The following is a 15992-nucleotide window of genomic DNA, read 5'->3' as shown; positions in this document are numbered from 1 at the left end:
ACACACACACACACACACACACACACACACACCCTGTTCAGGCTGAGCTTGGGCACTGCAGAGAGGGCACTGTGCCAGGCACAAGAGAAGGATCAGAGAGAGGGAGGGAAGAGGGGTAATGTGATAGGAGCACAGTACCTGGTCCCCAGTACAGTGGCCCCAGTGCTGCCAGTAACAGCAGCCATTGGTGGGAAACCAAGGGGTCTTATCTACCCTCCTCCTCCCCAAACACAAATCTCCTTTGCCACAGTGACTTAGGAAACAGCTTCCAAGCCGGGAATATGCATCCTTACTTGTGATGCCACCTCTCATTTCTTCTTTATTCCTCCTACCCCACTCTCAGTCAGAACATGTATGTGCCCTAGTTTTCAGGTAAAAAGCTCACTGGGGCCAACCCAAGTGCTCCCCACAGGTGGACTACTGATCTGCAGAGCCTGTTTCTATGTTCCTGTAATATTCAGGGGCTGGAGCATATTCTGGGAACACTCTGGTCACTGCCACCCTCAGAATGTCTCTTTGGGTGAAGGTGGTCTGCTCAAAAATAACAAAGAGGATGAGTTCAAATCCCACCCCTGACACCTATGTGACCTGGAAAATGACTTTTTCTGTGTCTCAGTTTCCTCAACTGCAAAATGATAAAGTTATACTAGATGATCTTTGAGGTCCCTTCCAGCTTGAAATCATCTGACCCTAGGTAGGAAAGGAGGCCTTCTTATATTATTGATCATCTGCAACAGGGACCTGAGTGAAACTCAGGATCAGGCTTTTCTTGGGAGAACAGAGAGGTTGGGACCAGGTAGGGCTTAAACTGCTTTCATCCTTCAGTCAGGTACCAACTCATCCCTGGGACAGACCCAAAGTGAAAGCGGGCCAGGACAGGGGATGCTGACAGTCGGGCTGCCAGGCTCTGAAGTGAGAGTCACTGCTGGGGCTGTGCTGGGAAAGAAGGGGATAGGACTGACTGGTTGGCCCCTCAGCCCTGGGGAGCTACAGAGTCTGAGGCCAGAGGAGGGACAGGGCATAAACCTGGGATTAAAGTCTTTAAGAAAAAAACCAGATGGCTATCTAATGCTTTCCTAAGCACTTATTTGCCCATTATCTCATAAGATCCACAAGGTACTCCCACTTAAAAAAAGAAAATAATAATCTTGTAACACATATACATAGTCAAACAAAATAAATCCCCCCATTGGTCATGTCCAAACATGTGACTCATTCTGCATATTTGTGTAGTACTTCTGTTCCTCACTGGTCCTCTGGACTCATGGTTGATGAGAGTTCTTAGGTCTTTCAAAACTGTTCACTTTTACACTATTGTAACTCTCATTTCAAAGATGAACCAATAAGGTCAAGTGATTCGTCCAAGGTCACATTACTTATAAGTCAGAACTGGAATTGGCATGTGAGTATCCTGACTTTCAGGCCAGTGCCCTCCCTGTTACTGTCAGATCGGAGGAGGACCAGAGGAGGATCTGGAGTCTGGAGATCTGCTTTTGAACCTCGGCTCTGGTCCTTACTAGCTGTGTGACTCTAGGCAAGGCACTTAACCTCAGTTTCCTCACCTGTGAAGTGAAGTTGTATATTCCTTTTAAACTTGTAGATGCTACATAAATTAATCAGTTTCATTAACCAAGAACTAATTAAGCTCCTACTATGTGAGGCTTATCGAGGCTTATACAGAGAATAAAAAAGAAACAGTGCCTTCCCTCAGGGAGCTTACATTCTACTGGATCCCCCAATTCTCTTCACCCCCCACATTCTCCTTTCTGTTGCAGGTTTGTCAAGAGAAAAGTGAAGGCAGAGGAAGGCACGCCCTGGAGAGCTGCCATTGACCATGGCCCCCACCTCTCACATCTCCCTCTGGAGCGTCTTTCTTACAGTGACCCTCCTCCCTTGCATAGTGCAGGCTGGGCAGCTTCCTCGACAGCCAGAAGGCTGGGGACAAAGCCTTGACAAACACCCTACTCAGGAATCCCAGCAGGACCATGGGGAAACCCCTGGGACCAGGCACCAGAACCTTAACACTCAGGACCAGTCCAGGTTAAATCAAGGGGGTAGAGGTGAACTTGGCACAGACCTCATAGATTGGCTCAGGGCTACTGTGGGGCCAGGAGAAACTGGAAAGTCCAGAAAGTCTCCAAATAGCCCAGTCCTGTCCCCGTCCACCTCTCCTCCTTTGAGCTCAGTAGCCAGTCTTGGGACCCCTCCTGATCAAGATAGTGTCACTGGAGCTGTGTGGATGGGGCCTCCACCTAGACAGGAGGGATACAGTTTGGTAGATAAATTAGGCACCAGGGATGCAGGGGGCAGGGATATGGGGCTCAAGTTTTGGGTTTCAAAGGGACCCATTTCCGAAGACAGAAGGGGTCCTCTGAATTCAGAGCAGACTCCAGGACAAGCGGCTCCATTCCCTTTTGCAGGTGGGTCCCCAGAGGAGTCCCCAACTCTTCATCTCTTCCCCACTGTTGCCCTAGGGCCCAGAACTCAAAGACCCCATCCAAAGGTGTCCACAGTTCAGGAGAAGGTAGAGGTCTTGTCCAAAGGTGTGACAAGCCCTACCCCAGAAGGGATTCCTAGGGAAGACCTGGGTTGGAAGGTAGTGAGCAGGGATGATGACCTTAATCTTCAAGAGCCATTGGCTGCCCAGGCTCCAGTTCTTTCATGGATGCCTTTCATGACAACTGACCAAGAGCACCAGCCACCAAGTAGCAGTCCTGTGATCCCAGGGGCAGGCAGACAGCTGATTATGCAAGCAGACTCTGTCACCCTCAGGACCATGAACAGTTATGTCCCCTTCCCAATAGACCATGCCCTGAGCCCTACTGTGGGAGCTGGAGAGGGAAAGACAGCAAAAGCACAAAGTTGGAGTGGGGAGGTTACCACTAAAGGGAGGAAGCAGGGTTCCCCAAAACCAGGGGGAGGGAGGAGCTGGAGTGAAGAAGCCCAGACCCCCCAGGTTATCACCGAGAAGAGTTCTGTGTCTTCCGTCCTAAGGCCTGAAACTCTCCTAAAGCCTGAGCTGACATCCTCCACTCCAGGGGCTTCCTCTCAGGATTCCAGGTCCCTGCCCATCTGGATCTCAGCAAACCACCTGCCCTCAGTCCTGGCCGAAGAGCCTGACCTCAGGACTGGACGCTGGAGTACCCATTTTGCCCATCAAATCAGCACCCAAAAGGCTCCCCTTAGCCCCCAGACTGAGGACTCTGACAGTGAGGGGAACAGTCTCTCTGCTACACTTCTCGCCAGCTCCAGGTCACCATCCCCTTCCCCTGTCTCCAACGCCACAGCTCCATTGTCTCGGGAGCATCAGCCTGGGCCAGGTAGGTGATAAGGGGAGGTCCCTCTAAGTAGGTTCCTCACATAGCTCCCGAAAGCTTACATCCTTCCCAATCTCCATCCTAGACCCTAGTGGGTTCCTTTGGGCAAGGAAGGAACCGACCCAGGAAATAATTGCCCAGAGTGTCTCCTCTCAACGCTAGAAGCCCTGTTTAGGCCCAGCCTTCATGCTACTTCCTGCAGCCCTGGGTATGCCCTCTCTAGGAAGTACGGACCTCCAAGAAAGGTTCACACTTGGAGCCTCCAAGGAAGCCGAATTCCAAGAATCTTGAGATCTCCCTAGTTCAGCTACTATCATGTGACCATAGACAAGTTATTTAACCTCTAAGTGCCTCAGTTTTCTCATCTGCAAAATGTGAAGAATAATTTTGTAAAAATAATATAAAGTAGTACAAAAGACTGCCTTGGGAATCCGAGGCCCTGGGTTCAAATCCCAAGTGTCCTACTACCTGCAGGACCTTGAACCACAGTTTTCTCAACTATAAAAGTGATGGTATTAGACTCGCTGATTTCTAAGGTCCTTTTGAGTTCTCAATTCTATGATGGGATCAAATGAGATGATGAAATCAAAAGTTTCTTGAAAATTGTGAATTGCTATATAGACAGGATAAGTAGAGTAGCAATGTGTTTATTGGATAGAGTTCTGGACTATGGATCAGTAAGACCTGTAGTTAAATTCTTCCTCTAAAATCTAAATTTAGAGCTACATGAACATGGAAAAGCATCACTTAATCTCTCAGTTTCAGGCAACATTCTTAAGACTATAAGTTCTAGACATCTGCCAGTTGTGTTAGTGGCAGGAATTGTCACATTAGGAACTTCCCTCCCCCAGATGGTATTATTATTTCAGAGACAGGACTCTTGGAAGGAGCTGAACTGATTTCCCCTCAGCGAGTAAGAGGGGCTGTGGAATCCCCAAATTCCCAGAATTCTACCACTCCAAGCACCCCTGCTTCTGAGAGGATGACCAATGCCACAAAGAGCCTCCCAGCAGCTGGCCCACCAGGTGAGAGAACTATTTGTGGGGCCTGAATGTGGTGGGGAGAGAGGCCCCTTTTCACCCAACTTCCTACAGAAGAGTTCAGATTTGAAATCCTCTGATTTGGAACCCTGATTTGGAGACCAGGAGGCCACATCTAGCCCCATTAGAAGACCTAGGGCCAATTTTCCTAGAGGGACAAGAATTATTTTTTTGGTCTGCTGTTCCCGTTTTTAAAAAGCCACTGCTTTCCCATTTTACCTTTTCCTTAGCTTTCTAAAAGAGGAAGGCCATTCTACGTGATTCATTTGTGGCCTTAGGGGTTGGGGAGTTTTCCCAATGCCAAGCAAATTTCTGTCTACCTCTCCATTCTGCTGCTCTAAGGACTAGGGTGGCCAGCTCCATAGAGTTCCAGTTTTTTCCACAGGGTGCCAGATAACAACGATTAAGAGAGAGAGACCAAAGGAAGTCCCCCTAGTTGGCTGGGGTGGGGCGGGGCGAGGGGACCAGGAGGTAGTAACCACTTATATGGTACCTACTATGAGCCAGTCACTGTGCTAAAAGCCAAGCAGCTTTTATAATTCTCTCATTTGATCCTGCGAGGAAGGTGTATATTTTGTGGGTGGACCCCCTCTCAGACCACAGGCGAAGGGCTGCAGTCCTGAGCAGTGTTTTCAGGGAGGGCAGAGATCTCATAGACGTCCTTGTTACAGGCATAGCGGAAAGACAGCCCGGGGAGCGGCCTCCTCAGAGCCACCCTCCGGCCCCTCCAGCTTCCTCCGGGCCGTCCCTGACCACTTCCCGCAGGGGTCTTATCCGAGTCACCACCCAGAGAGCCCTGGGGCAGCCGAACCCTCCGGAGCCCTCTTCCAGTCCCGCGGCCTCAGACCTTCCTCTGGATACCACTTGCGGCCCGAGGGCGTGCGGCCCCCAGGCCAATGAGACGAGCTCCCCGCCGCTGCGCTGGGGGCCCCTGCGGCACACGCTGAGCTTCGCCTGGGAGCTCCACGTGTACGGCGCCGGAGCGTTCTTCCTGCTGCTGGCGTTCCTGGCTCTGGCAGGCCTAGTGGCCGCAGCGGTCACTCCCCACGTGCCCGGGCGAGCCCACGCGCTGGCCGCGGCCGCTCTCGTGCTAGCTGCCTCCTTGCTGCGCGCCATCTACTTACTGGCCGACCCGTACGGCTCGCGGGGCCGCTTGGCAGCCCGCACGGGGCTGGTCCTCTACAATCTGCCCTTCCCGCTGCTCGTGACCGCCCTCGGGGCGCTGGCGCTACTGGGCCTCGGGCAGCTGCTCCCGCCCAGGTTGCGCAGCCTGCGTCTGCTGGGCGCGCTGGGTGCAGTGCATTGGACGCTACTGCTGGGAGCTGATCTGCTCTCCCCCTGGCTTCGCCCTCCTCTCAACCTGCTGGTGCAGGGACTGTCGTGCGCCTGGGGCGCCGGGGTGGCGCTGGGCACGCTGCTCCTGTGTCGCCGCTGGCTACTTGGTGCGGTGGAGGTTGGCCCCGAGGGCCACGGGAGGAGCCGAGCCCCAGGTCCCGGTCCCAGGGTCCTGGCTGTGGGCGGGGCCCTGGGATTGCTGGCCAGTGGTTTGCAATTGACGGCCGCTGTGTGGCTGTACCCGCTGGCGGGGACCCCCAGCCGATTCTCCTGGCCCTGGTGGGGCGTGCAATTCTGGCTACGCCTGGTGGAACTCGCCTGGGCCGCCGCCCTGGCCCTGGTGGCTGGGGTCGCTTCATGCCGCTGGGGACCGAGGCCCACTGAACACACGTGCTGGGGCAAGCTGCTGCACTATGCATGTCCCCCACCAGGGAAAAACGAGGTGCCTGAGTATCCTAACAATTGCTACGACTGGACAGGCACACCCGGGGTCGAGCGCTGCGGTACCGACATCAGCAAGAGCCTCATTCGCAACCCTGCCGAGAGCGGGGGATTCCGGCCCCCCAAGGACAGCAATGAGCTGCGAGCTGGCCAGGTCCTTCCTAGCCCCGCCGGCTCGGCGGCCTCCCTAGCTCGGGCTGGACGGAGCCCCAAGTACCCCAACAACGTGGGCCCAGGTCGCTCTCGCAGCAGCGTGTGCCTGGATAAAACTGCGGGGCTGTCATTGAGCGAGCTAGACTTGCGCCCGCCCTCACCCATCAACCTGAGCCGGAGCATTGACGAAGCGCTGTTCCGGGAGCACTTGGTCCGCGACAGCGTTTTCTTGCGCTCCAGCCTGCAGTACCCAGCTGGCCTGGGCCGTCGGGACTCAGCCGCCTCCCTGCAGGCTCTCTCCCAGCCAGGCGGCTCCCTCTTGCGACAGAGGCGCAGCAGTGACCCGGACCGTTCGGGCCTAACCCCTCAGGATCGCTGTAGTTCCTTGACCGACGTGCGGGTTGTCCCCAAGCCTGCCCCTGAGCCTGAGGCCGGGGCGGCGTCCGGAAGCTCGCTGGACAGTTTTTCCAAGGGCTCCCTCAAGATCAGCTGGAACCCGTGGCGCCACGGGCTGTCATCGGTGGAGAGCCTGCCTCTAGACGAGCTGCCCAGCACTGTGCAGCTGCTGCCCTCCCAGGCCGAGCCGGAGCCGGTGCCCGCCCTTGAAGAGCCCGGGGACCCAGAGCGCGAGGCCCGTCGGAGCTTCCTGGCCCTGAGTAAGCAGGTGGACTCGCGAAGCGCCTCTAGCGAGACCATAGAGCTGTGATCAGGCCAAAATTGGTAGACAATGGGGAAATAGGGGTTAGAGATAAAAGGGGGAGCCTCTTCCCTTCCCTCTCTCCGTTCCCCACAGCAGCCCAGGGATTTTTTTTAAATTTTTTTTTTTTTTTTTTTGGAACTCTGATTTTGCCCAGGGGCTATGGCCTTCACCAAGTGGAGGCAGAGCCAGAAGGAGGGTGGGGGAAGAGCTCTATGGGAAGGGGCTTCTGCCCCAGCCTTCTGCTGCCCCCTCAGCACAGAGTCAAGGAAGGAAGGATTCTGCAAGAAGCCCCTTGGAGAGCCACGTCTAAAACTTCCCGCTTTGTGCCAAAAGAACGACAAAATAAAGTTTTCAAACCAATGTGCCTTGCCCACCCCTTCCTGTCCCTCTTTAGCCCTCAAGTCCTGGACGTCTTCCCATATGATCTCCATCCTCCAGCTCTGTGAAGGGTCAGGCCACTCCTACCATCCCAGCCTGGGCTTTCAACCACCCAAGGAAGGGAAAGCCAGGCACTGCTCCAACATCCATGACAGTCCCACAGCAGGAAGTGTGCTGAACTCAGAAGTCACAGGACAGAAATTAAAATCTTGGCTTTGCTAGTCACTTAACCCTTCTGGGACTCAGTTTCCTCATCTGTAAAATGAGGGGGTTTAACTAGATCACCTCAAAAGTCCCTTCTATTCCTAGGTCTAAGACCAGCAGCTGCACTTGAAGAATAAGATGATCTCGGGAGGGACAGTCTACAAACCAGTGGATGGAGGTTGGGAGTGGGCAGTCTTTGGCCATGAGGCCTCTCTCTCCTTTGGCATCCAGCCTACCTCCAAACAGCCCTTGCTCTAACCGAATCTTCCATACACAAAAGGCATTCCCTAATCCTGTAACCCTTACCCAAGGGGACAATTCCTGAAGCTCCCACACTGAAAATGAAGGCAAATCCTCTCCTTCTACCTCCCAACCCCAGTGGCCAATCCGAGTTCTTCAAGTTCCAAAGGGAGACAAACCTTCCTTAGTGCCTTCTCTTCTCTAGGGAGTTGAAAAGGCTATAAACCAAGATTCAGAGTAATTCAGAGGGATCTGGGTGTGATTCCCCAATCAGAGGGCCTAGGATAAGCCATTTAACCTTTGTGACACTCAGTTTTCCTCTCTGTAAAATGAGGAGAGTTATATTTTGGCCCAAAAATTTTGGGGGAATCTTTTTTTAAGTTTTACACAAAGGGCAATGAAGAGATGCGTGCTGGGAGTGGGTAGAGTGTGGCATGTAACAAAATAAGGAATTCTGAAGAACTAGAGTTAAGAATGTCCAAGAAATAAATGTATGAGTGGCAAAGATAGACTGGTTATGGGCAAGATCGTGAGATAACAAGGTGGGGCAAGGTATCCTTGAGAAATCAGGGAAAAATGAAAGAAAATTCCCAGCTCACTAGGTCAGCCACAAAGGGCAACCTCAGGGGAGGACATAGACACAGGATGGTGACATGAGGATGGATGAGTGAATCTGGACAGCCCATTCAAGGTGATCAAAGGCCCGCTGGACCCTGCTTGTACATCCTACCTCACAGGGTTAGCATTAGACAAATGTACACTACGTGGAACTGAAGGCTAGGGCCTGGGGTGGATGGCAGGGTGGCTGAGAGAGGCTGGAGTCATTGCTAGATTTATGAAGAGCTTTATTTTCCTGAGATGAATAAATAGTTGAGTCAGTGTGGGCAAAAGCAAGGGCAGGGGCCATGCGAGAGGATTCCGTCCCTCTGCTCCCCTCCCCTTGCATGGACCACCTCCCTCTGTCTCCCAGTTCCCAGGACTAAAGAGGGGAGAAGGAAGAAGGTAGGGCACAGCTGTGTGGCCAAGGTCGTAGGCACTACCAAAACAGAGAAATGATTCTTAAAAATTACTTAACTAGGACTGTTCTCCCCTTCAGTTATCTCGTTCCCACCCCCCTCCCCCACTCCCCTTGAAGTTTTGGGCTCTGCCTCCAGGGACATGTTTTCAAAACCCTTCCATTGCCAGCTTCTAAGACAGGTAGGCCTCAGCATCACTGTAGGGCCTAGAGCCCCAGTGCAAAGGGGAGAGGAGGGCCCCAGGAAGTGCATCTGATAGAGAAGGGGAGTGTGGTGAAGAAGCCAGAGGAACGGGTGGAACCCTGGCTCAGTCACCACACATGAAAACAAAGTAACTGCAACCCTAGCCTCTGGCTAGGAGGGAGATATCTGCCCCATCTCCAGCTCTGCCTAGGTGGACCTCATCTATAAAGATGGAAGCCAAGGGACAGAGAGGCACTGAGTTTAGCAGAGGACTGGTGTGGCACCTGGAAGCCAGCAGTCCCGGTTCAGTTGGGCTTGGGTTAGAGTTCAGGTTTGCTGACCCACCTCACCTCAACTCTGGCTTCTTCCCTCCTTGGCACAAACCTTAACTTGCCCAAACTGTCTCCTCATCTGGATCTCTCCCCACAATCAGTGTCCAGGCTTTCCCCATGTCAGCCCCTGGGGCTGGACCTGAGCCAACCACCCTTGGCCCTGTACTGCAGAGAGGGAGGGGGGCCCTCCCACCTCTGGCAAGTCTCTATCTGCCTTTGATGAAGCCGTCCAGCACCCGGTCACTACGCTCAGACAGCCAGTATCCGGCCATGGCAGCCACAGCCCCGATGAAGATGGCAGTGAAGACCATGTCACCTTTGGCTGCCAGCGTAGCCAGGGCACAGATGATGACCCCAAAAAACATCTGCTGCAAGACCACCACCTCATCGTCCGTCACCTCCGAGAAGAAGCCACCAGGCGTGGGCTCTGCAGACGGTAAGGATTAAGAGATTAACGTGCAAACAACGCTCTGAGCTTTACAAAGTGTTTACAAAGACACACATGACTTCTTGGAGTCTAACCACCTTCTGGGGTAGCTGCTCTCACTATAGCACTATCCTCATTTTGAAGCTGAGGAACAATGGGATTTGCCCAGCATCCCCAAAGGAGTGTGAACTTAGATACCCTGACTCCAAGTCTAAGGTTCTATCTGCTAGGCCATGCTGGACATAAGCCAGCTCAGGCCAGGTGAATGTCGAAGACAGGAAGCAAGGCCTTGGGAGAGGGGTGATCTGGGGAAACGCAGTCAAGAATAGAGCACGCACAGAAAACAAGCAGTTGGGGGAAGGGCTATGGACACTAAAGAATAAACATGACAAGTGTCTTACAGACGGCCTATGTCCAGTTGGCCAGATATACAACAGACAGTCTTCTATGTAATCTTACTGGAGACTGAAAAGAAGGGCAGGACACTGAGCTCTCCAACACCCACCAGGCTAATCCGGAAGGTGCTTTTGCTGCCCTGAGGAACCCCACCAAAAGGTGTCTGAAGTCCTGGGTTCTACATACAGAACACATCTCACCTTCAGCCTGCCGAGGCACACAGCCCTCCTGGCTTCTCTCATAGCCCTCCACACAGGCACATCGGTAGCTTCCGTCTGTGTTCTCACAGAGCTCGTGAGCACCTGTGCACACCTCTACTTCACCCTCACACTCATCCACATCTGGGGGACGGAAGGGAAGTCATGCCTTATCTGAAAGCAACCTTCCAACAGGAGCTCCAGACCCCCTGAGCCAGAGTCCCTGGCCACCACCACATTCCTTAGTGCTAGGTAGCCCAGATGGCTCGGCAGTGGTCGGCAGAAAATGAGAAGAGTCACTCACCCAAGCACTTGGCTCCATCTCGTCGGTAGCCCACACTGCACCTCTTGCATCGGGCAGGCCCTGCCCCCATACAGCCAGCACAGGCTTTGGCACAATCTGAGGAGAAAGGGAAGAGCAAGGGCTGTGAAGAGGACCCCATGATCTGACAACACTTTGAGGAGGGGAGGAGTAGGCAGTAAGAACTGGAAGGAGGGACTGTCTCTCCCAAGGGGCCTCCCTTTCCCAAACTTCCACCTCCAAAGTTGGGTCTGACCTCGGCACTCATAGGACCCATCTGTGTTCACGCAGAACTGGTTGGCTCTGCAGGCGGCCATCTCTGTCCCACACTCATCGATATCTGTGGAAAAGGGGGAGCCTTCAGAGACAGCTGCCTCCCTCCAGCCTCTGACTCTCTCTAACTTTGTGGGGACTCTGTCCTCAGAGGCCCCATCGTACTCTATGTTATTCTTTTCAAGTTTTTTTCACATCCATTAGCTCATCTGATCCTTATAAAGCCCCATAAGGGAAAAGTAATTTTAGCCCCATTTTTTCCCTAATTTTTAAAACATTTTTATTTAACATTTTGACTTCTAAATTCTATCCCTCCTTTCCTCCCCTCCCCCCTCCCTGAGACAGTAAGCAATCAGATATAGGTTATACATGTGCAATTATGCAAAACATTTCCAAATTACTCATTCTGTACAAAAAGACTCAAATAAAAGAAAAAAAAATGAAGGAAAGAAAGTGAAAAATAGCATGCCTCAGTCTGTATTTAATCAATATCAGTTCTCTCTCTGGAGGCGGAGAGTACACTTCACCATAAGTCCTTTGGGATTGTCTTGGCTCATTGAATCGAGAATAGCTAAGTCACTCACAGTTCTTCATCAAACAATATTTTAGGCCCCTTTTTACAGATGAGAAGACTGAAGCCCAGAGAGTTTAAGTGACCTGCCCAAAGTCATGTAGCTACTTAGTGGTATAGGGTTAAGAATCCAACTCTCCTGACCTCAAGCTCTCTTCACTAGTCTGGCACAAGTGACTCATCTCTGGGGCAGCTCTGTCCTTGGTGCTGCCTGCCCCACTACTACACTCACCCACACACTTCTGCTGGTGCAGGGCCCAACCCTGTTTGCAGCGTAGGCAGTTACCCTCCTTGGGACCGGAGCAACGGGAACAGGGGCCAAAACAAGCTGACGGAAAGGGAGAAAGGGAGGGATGGGGTGAGATGGTGCACGAAGGGGGGCCCCATCCACAGCTGAGCAGACCATGCCATCTCCACCCCCAGCCCAAGGGCCTCCCTCTCCCTGGCCCACTACCTACCCTCACATACCAGGTGGCTGGAGTTGCGAGTGGCTTCATAGTAACCGTCCCCACACTGGGCACAGGTGGGGCCCCCATAGCTGGGCTGGCAGTCACAGCGCCCACTGCCCTGTCGGGTGCCCTCCCCGTCACAGTGCCCATTACCACTGCACGGCTTCTCTGTACCCCCGGGACAGGCTGTAAGGAGACATCACCCATCCTAAGCCTGGGACAGCCCTGGAGCTGGGCTGACAGAGCCAGAATCCACCAGTCCTTCTCCCAAATATCCTCAGATACTTGGAGCCCTCCACAACAGTCCTCACCCTTCATCCCCACCATGATTGGACCTAGCTGTCACGCTATCATACCAGCATATGGTACCACCTGTGCCTTTTCCAAAACCCTTCTCCATTTTTTAAAAATTTCATTTCATCTTTACAACCACCCTGGGAGCTGGACAAGTATCATTATCCCCAATCTGCAGATAGAGGAATTGAGTCGAGGTCATAAGACAAGTAGAGGTGAAGGGAAGGATACAGCTTAACTACACAAGGGTTAGAGGAGATCACAGGAGAGAAAATAAGCAATTTTTACTAGATAAAATTGAAAAGCTTTTGCACAAGCAAATCAATGAAGTTAAAATCAGAAAGTGGGAAGAAGCTGAGACTGAGAGAAATGAAATGACTTCCCCAATACCACAGGCTCCATGCCCCACTCTCTGCAGTGTCGAGAGGGGCACAGATGCCCCGAATGTCCCCACCACCCCTAGTCCCAGAGGCAGTGTGAACAACTCACCCAGGCAGGAGGGCCCATAGGTTCCAGGAGGGCAGCAAACCTTCAGTGAGTCCATGCAAAGCCACTGGAAGAGATCTGGGGCCTGATGCTGCCTGAGAGGGTGGGGGCACCATTAAAGGAGCAGGACAGAATACATGCCACAAAGAACAGGGTCAATGTTCCCTGAAGGAAGAGGGTCCTAGACCACCTGGCCCAGGGTCCTCCCTCCCCCAGGGTCCTCCCTCCCCCAATGCTCACCAACCAAGGAGCCACAGATTCAAATTTTAAGGCTGGTATGGAAGTGAAACATCATCCAGCCCTATTCCCTTTACTTTACAGAGAAAGAAGCGATGGCCCCCAGAGGCTAATTGGCTTGCTCCCACATCAGATTAGCATCAGACTTCCAGGTTTCCTGATTCCAAATCCAATGCTCTTTCCACCACACCATCTTGTTTCCCAGATGAGTTGTTTCCCAAAGTAGAGTTTAGTTTGATTCAATTAAAAAAGCATTTATTAAGCACCATTAACACTGAGGCACTGTGCTAGGTGCTGAGGCTACCAAGATGAAAATCAGCATGTCTGCCTTCAAAGAGCTTACAACCTAATGGGGGGGGACCCCAAAGTTTAACACAAGCAATGATGACACAAGATGGAGTGATATGGGCAAAAGAGATCCAGCAATGGCCTGGTATTTGGATTGATGGGAAATGTTCCCTCATGCCAACGCATGCTCCCCCCAGCTCTCACCCAGCACCCCAGGGGAGCCCACTCACTTGTGGAACCACCAAGTCTCCACCAGCTCCTCACTTTGCTCCAAAAGTCGGTGACACTCAAAGTCAGATTTGCTGCACACGGCCTCCAGTACCTCCACCAGCCGAGTCTCACTGGCCACACAGCATATGAACAAGCTGAGGCCCAGCCCTGCTCCTTGCCCAGCCCTCCCTCCCCACCTTTGCCTGGCATAGCCAGTGAACCCCTCCACCATGGCACCTAGTGGGGGGGATTCAATCTACACAGCTGGCTGACTTGACCCTTGAGTGCTCCTGGCCCCCAATGTGGTACGGATTGGAAATAGAGGAGGATCCCCATCGCCTTGGGAAAGGAAGTCCTTCCCCAATCTAGTGTCCCCCCAAGGTCCTCCAACCCTTGAAACTACCTGTCCTTATACTTAGACAGCTTCTCCTCCTCCCAGGCAGTGTTCCCTCCTCCAAAGTTGTCCCGAACTGTACGTTCCAGGCCCTGGGCAAAAGAAACTCTAGGATTCAGCCCACTTCATAAGGAGTGGTCCTGCCTTAGACATTTAAAAAACACCGGGTATCTTGGGGTGGAGGGGTGGCTGGAGGGACTAGAAAAAACACCCACCTTGCTAAAGCTGTTGACCAGATCCCTGCAGGTGTGACAGGGCTGTGACTGGAGCCAAACAGGGACAGGGAAGCTCAAAAAGAGACACAGGCCCCATGGCAGGGTGGGAATCAGGCCTCTCCAGAGGCCTGGAGCCATCTTCCTTCCAGAAGGCTCCGGTTATTGGGTGGTGAAGGGACAGGGGCTCAGGGACCACTCTGTCCCTGTTCAGGAAACTAGGGGAAATTAGTAAGGGTAGTGGTGAGAACATACAATGGAAGAAGAAGAATATATAACAAACAAGGGAGTGTTGGGGTGGAGATGGGGAGATGGGACAAGTTCTCCTGGAATTCAGGGAAGAAGGAAGGGCAGTAGATAGAGAAACAGTGAGAAGGTAATCACTCTCTTTCCAGGGAAGTGGGCAGTAGTATTAGGAGGAATTAATTAGGAAAGAAACCAATGACTAGGAAACTCTCTAAATAGGGACCAGAGTAACTAACCTGGGCTTTCTAGTTGAGGGGACAGTACTAGGGTCGGGAAGACAGACTAAGGAAGAGGTGCTGCCTGAAGTGTTGGGGGGGAATGGGAAGGGGGTTAGGATTATAGTAATGGGGGAGGTGGGAAGGGGAAGGGGAAATAAAACTGGCCCAGCAAAGGGACAGTGTCTGTTGAGGATTGTGTTGGGAGTATCCGCAAAAGAGGTGAGCTGGACAGAGCAGTGCTGGGAATGCTAGGGGTGGGGGGAAGAAGGGAGGAATGAGAGGAATGGTATTTCGTGGGAAAGAGTCAATGGGAGGGTGAGGGGAACCTTACAAAGATATTGAAAGGAAGAGGAAAGTATGGGGAAAGGCTTATGTCAACTGAAATGCTGAGAGAAAAGGGCTAATATGGGGGGGGGGTTTAATAGTAACTGCAGTACTGAGAGGAAGGGGACAATATTAGGGGTGCTGATACTAAGCAAGGTATGGAAGAGGGAAATAAGCTGAAAAAAACCCTGGCGTGGAAAGGGTAGGCAGCAACATGCTCGCCCTGCCAGGCTTAGAGTATCTACCATATAATTACCATATAAAGAAGAGGTCAATATCAGAGAGGCTGGTATTGGTTGGGGTATTCAAGAAAAGGGAGCAATATCAGGGACTGATATTAACTAAGGTATTGAGGGGGAAAGGGAAATATTAGGGACCTGATATTAACCAGAGTGTTAAGGGGAAAGGTACAATATTGTGGGGCCTGATATTAAGTGGGTGTTCAAGGGAAGGGGGCAATATTCCAGGGCTGATATTAATTACAGTATTGAGAAGAGGACAATATCAGGGGACTGATATTAATTGGTAAAGGGACAACATTGGGGGGAGGGAGCTGATTTTAACCAAGTATTCAGGGGGAGTGACAATACTAGGGGGGCTGATATTAAGTAGTTATTCGAGAAGGACGATATTGGGGGGCTGGCATTAACTAGGTATTCGGGGAAGGGGGCGATACTGGGGGGCTGATATTAACTAGGCATTCGGGGGGACAATATTGGGGGGCTAACATTAACAGCTGTACCGAAGGGAAGAGGGACTGGAGGGGGCTCACATTAACCGTGGAGGGGGAGGGGCAGGCAGAGGGGGGAGGGGGAGGAAATTGGGGGGATGACACATCGCCCCTCTCAGTTCCGGGGTGGGGCGGGGCGGGGGAGGAGGGGAGGGGGCGGGACCCGCCGAGGGTGGGGCCGTCCGTACCCGCCGTCTTCCGGAGCCCGGATGGCCGGGGGGCTCTGGGGCCGCGCCCAGCCCAGCCGCCTTCGCGCCGCCGCAGCCGCCGCCGCCGCTGCCGCCGCCGCAGCCTCCGCGCGGCTCGGAGGCTCCGCAAGCGCCGCAGTCTAGGGGGCGGGGCCGGCCCTTCCGCCAATGGCGACAGGCCATGTGCCCTGGCGTCACTGCCCGAGCGGCCA

General features: G+C 52.9%; 2 protein-coding genes across 2 annotated transcripts in view; one reads left to right on the top strand and one right to left on the bottom strand.

Annotated features, from left to right (window-relative positions):
• The window catches only part of PRRT3 (proline rich transmembrane protein 3), a 10275-nt gene extending 3192 nt beyond the window's left edge, over positions 1 to 7083 (top strand). The window contains exons 2-4 of the mRNA XM_027864052.1: positions 1776 to 3320; positions 4187 to 4342; positions 5029 to 7083. Of these exons, the coding sequence (XP_027719853.1) occupies positions 1835 to 3320; positions 4187 to 4342; positions 5029 to 6992 (3606 nt within the window). The 5' untranslated portion in view covers positions 1776 to 1834 and the 3' untranslated portion in view covers positions 6993 to 7083. The remainder of the gene's footprint in view (positions 1 to 1775; positions 3321 to 4186; positions 4343 to 5028) is intronic.
• Positions 7084 to 8636: 1553 nt separating this feature from the next.
• On the bottom strand, positions 8637 to 15848 carry CRELD1 (cysteine rich with EGF like domains 1). Its single transcript, XM_027864109.1, has 11 exons — positions 15781 to 15848; positions 14078 to 14292; positions 13872 to 13954; positions 13489 to 13599; positions 12737 to 12828; positions 11963 to 12139; positions 11737 to 11832; positions 10917 to 11000; positions 10664 to 10759; positions 10363 to 10503; positions 8637 to 9766 (listed from the first exon to the last, which is right to left on the bottom strand). Exons 2-11 carry the CDS (start codon positions 14213 to 14215, stop codon positions 9546 to 9548), a joined length of 1239 nt encoding a protein of 412 aa, XP_027719910.1. The 5' UTR covers positions 14216 to 14292; positions 15781 to 15848; the 3' UTR covers positions 8637 to 9545.
• Between the last annotated feature and the right edge of the window lie 144 nt (positions 15849 to 15992).

This window comes from Vombatus ursinus, unplaced genomic scaffold, assembly GCF_900497805.2.
Source record: "Vombatus ursinus unplaced genomic scaffold, bare-nosed wombat genome assembly UNPS02014773.1, whole genome shotgun sequence".
Lineage (NCBI taxonomy): Eukaryota > Metazoa > Chordata > Mammalia > Diprotodontia > Vombatidae > Vombatus > Vombatus ursinus.
The sequence above is the reverse complement of the archived record's forward strand: the minus strand, read 5'-3'. Positions and strand labels throughout refer to the sequence as shown.

Excerpts from the sequence above, each read along its gene's own strand:
- CRELD1 (XM_027864109.1), bottom strand. The coding sequence starts at position 14,215 with ATGGCTCCAGGCCTCTGGAGAGGCCTGATTCCCACCCTGCCATGGGGC. Across the intron at positions 13,600-13,871 it reads CTGTCTAAGTATAAGGACAG|TGAGACTCGGCTGGTGGAGG; the intron begins GTAGTTTCAAGG and ends CTGTGTGGCCAG. Across the intron at positions 10,504-10,663 it reads AGATGGAGCCAAGTGCTTGG|ATGTGGATGAGTGTGAGGGT; the intron begins GTGAGTGACTCT and ends TCCGTCCCCCAG.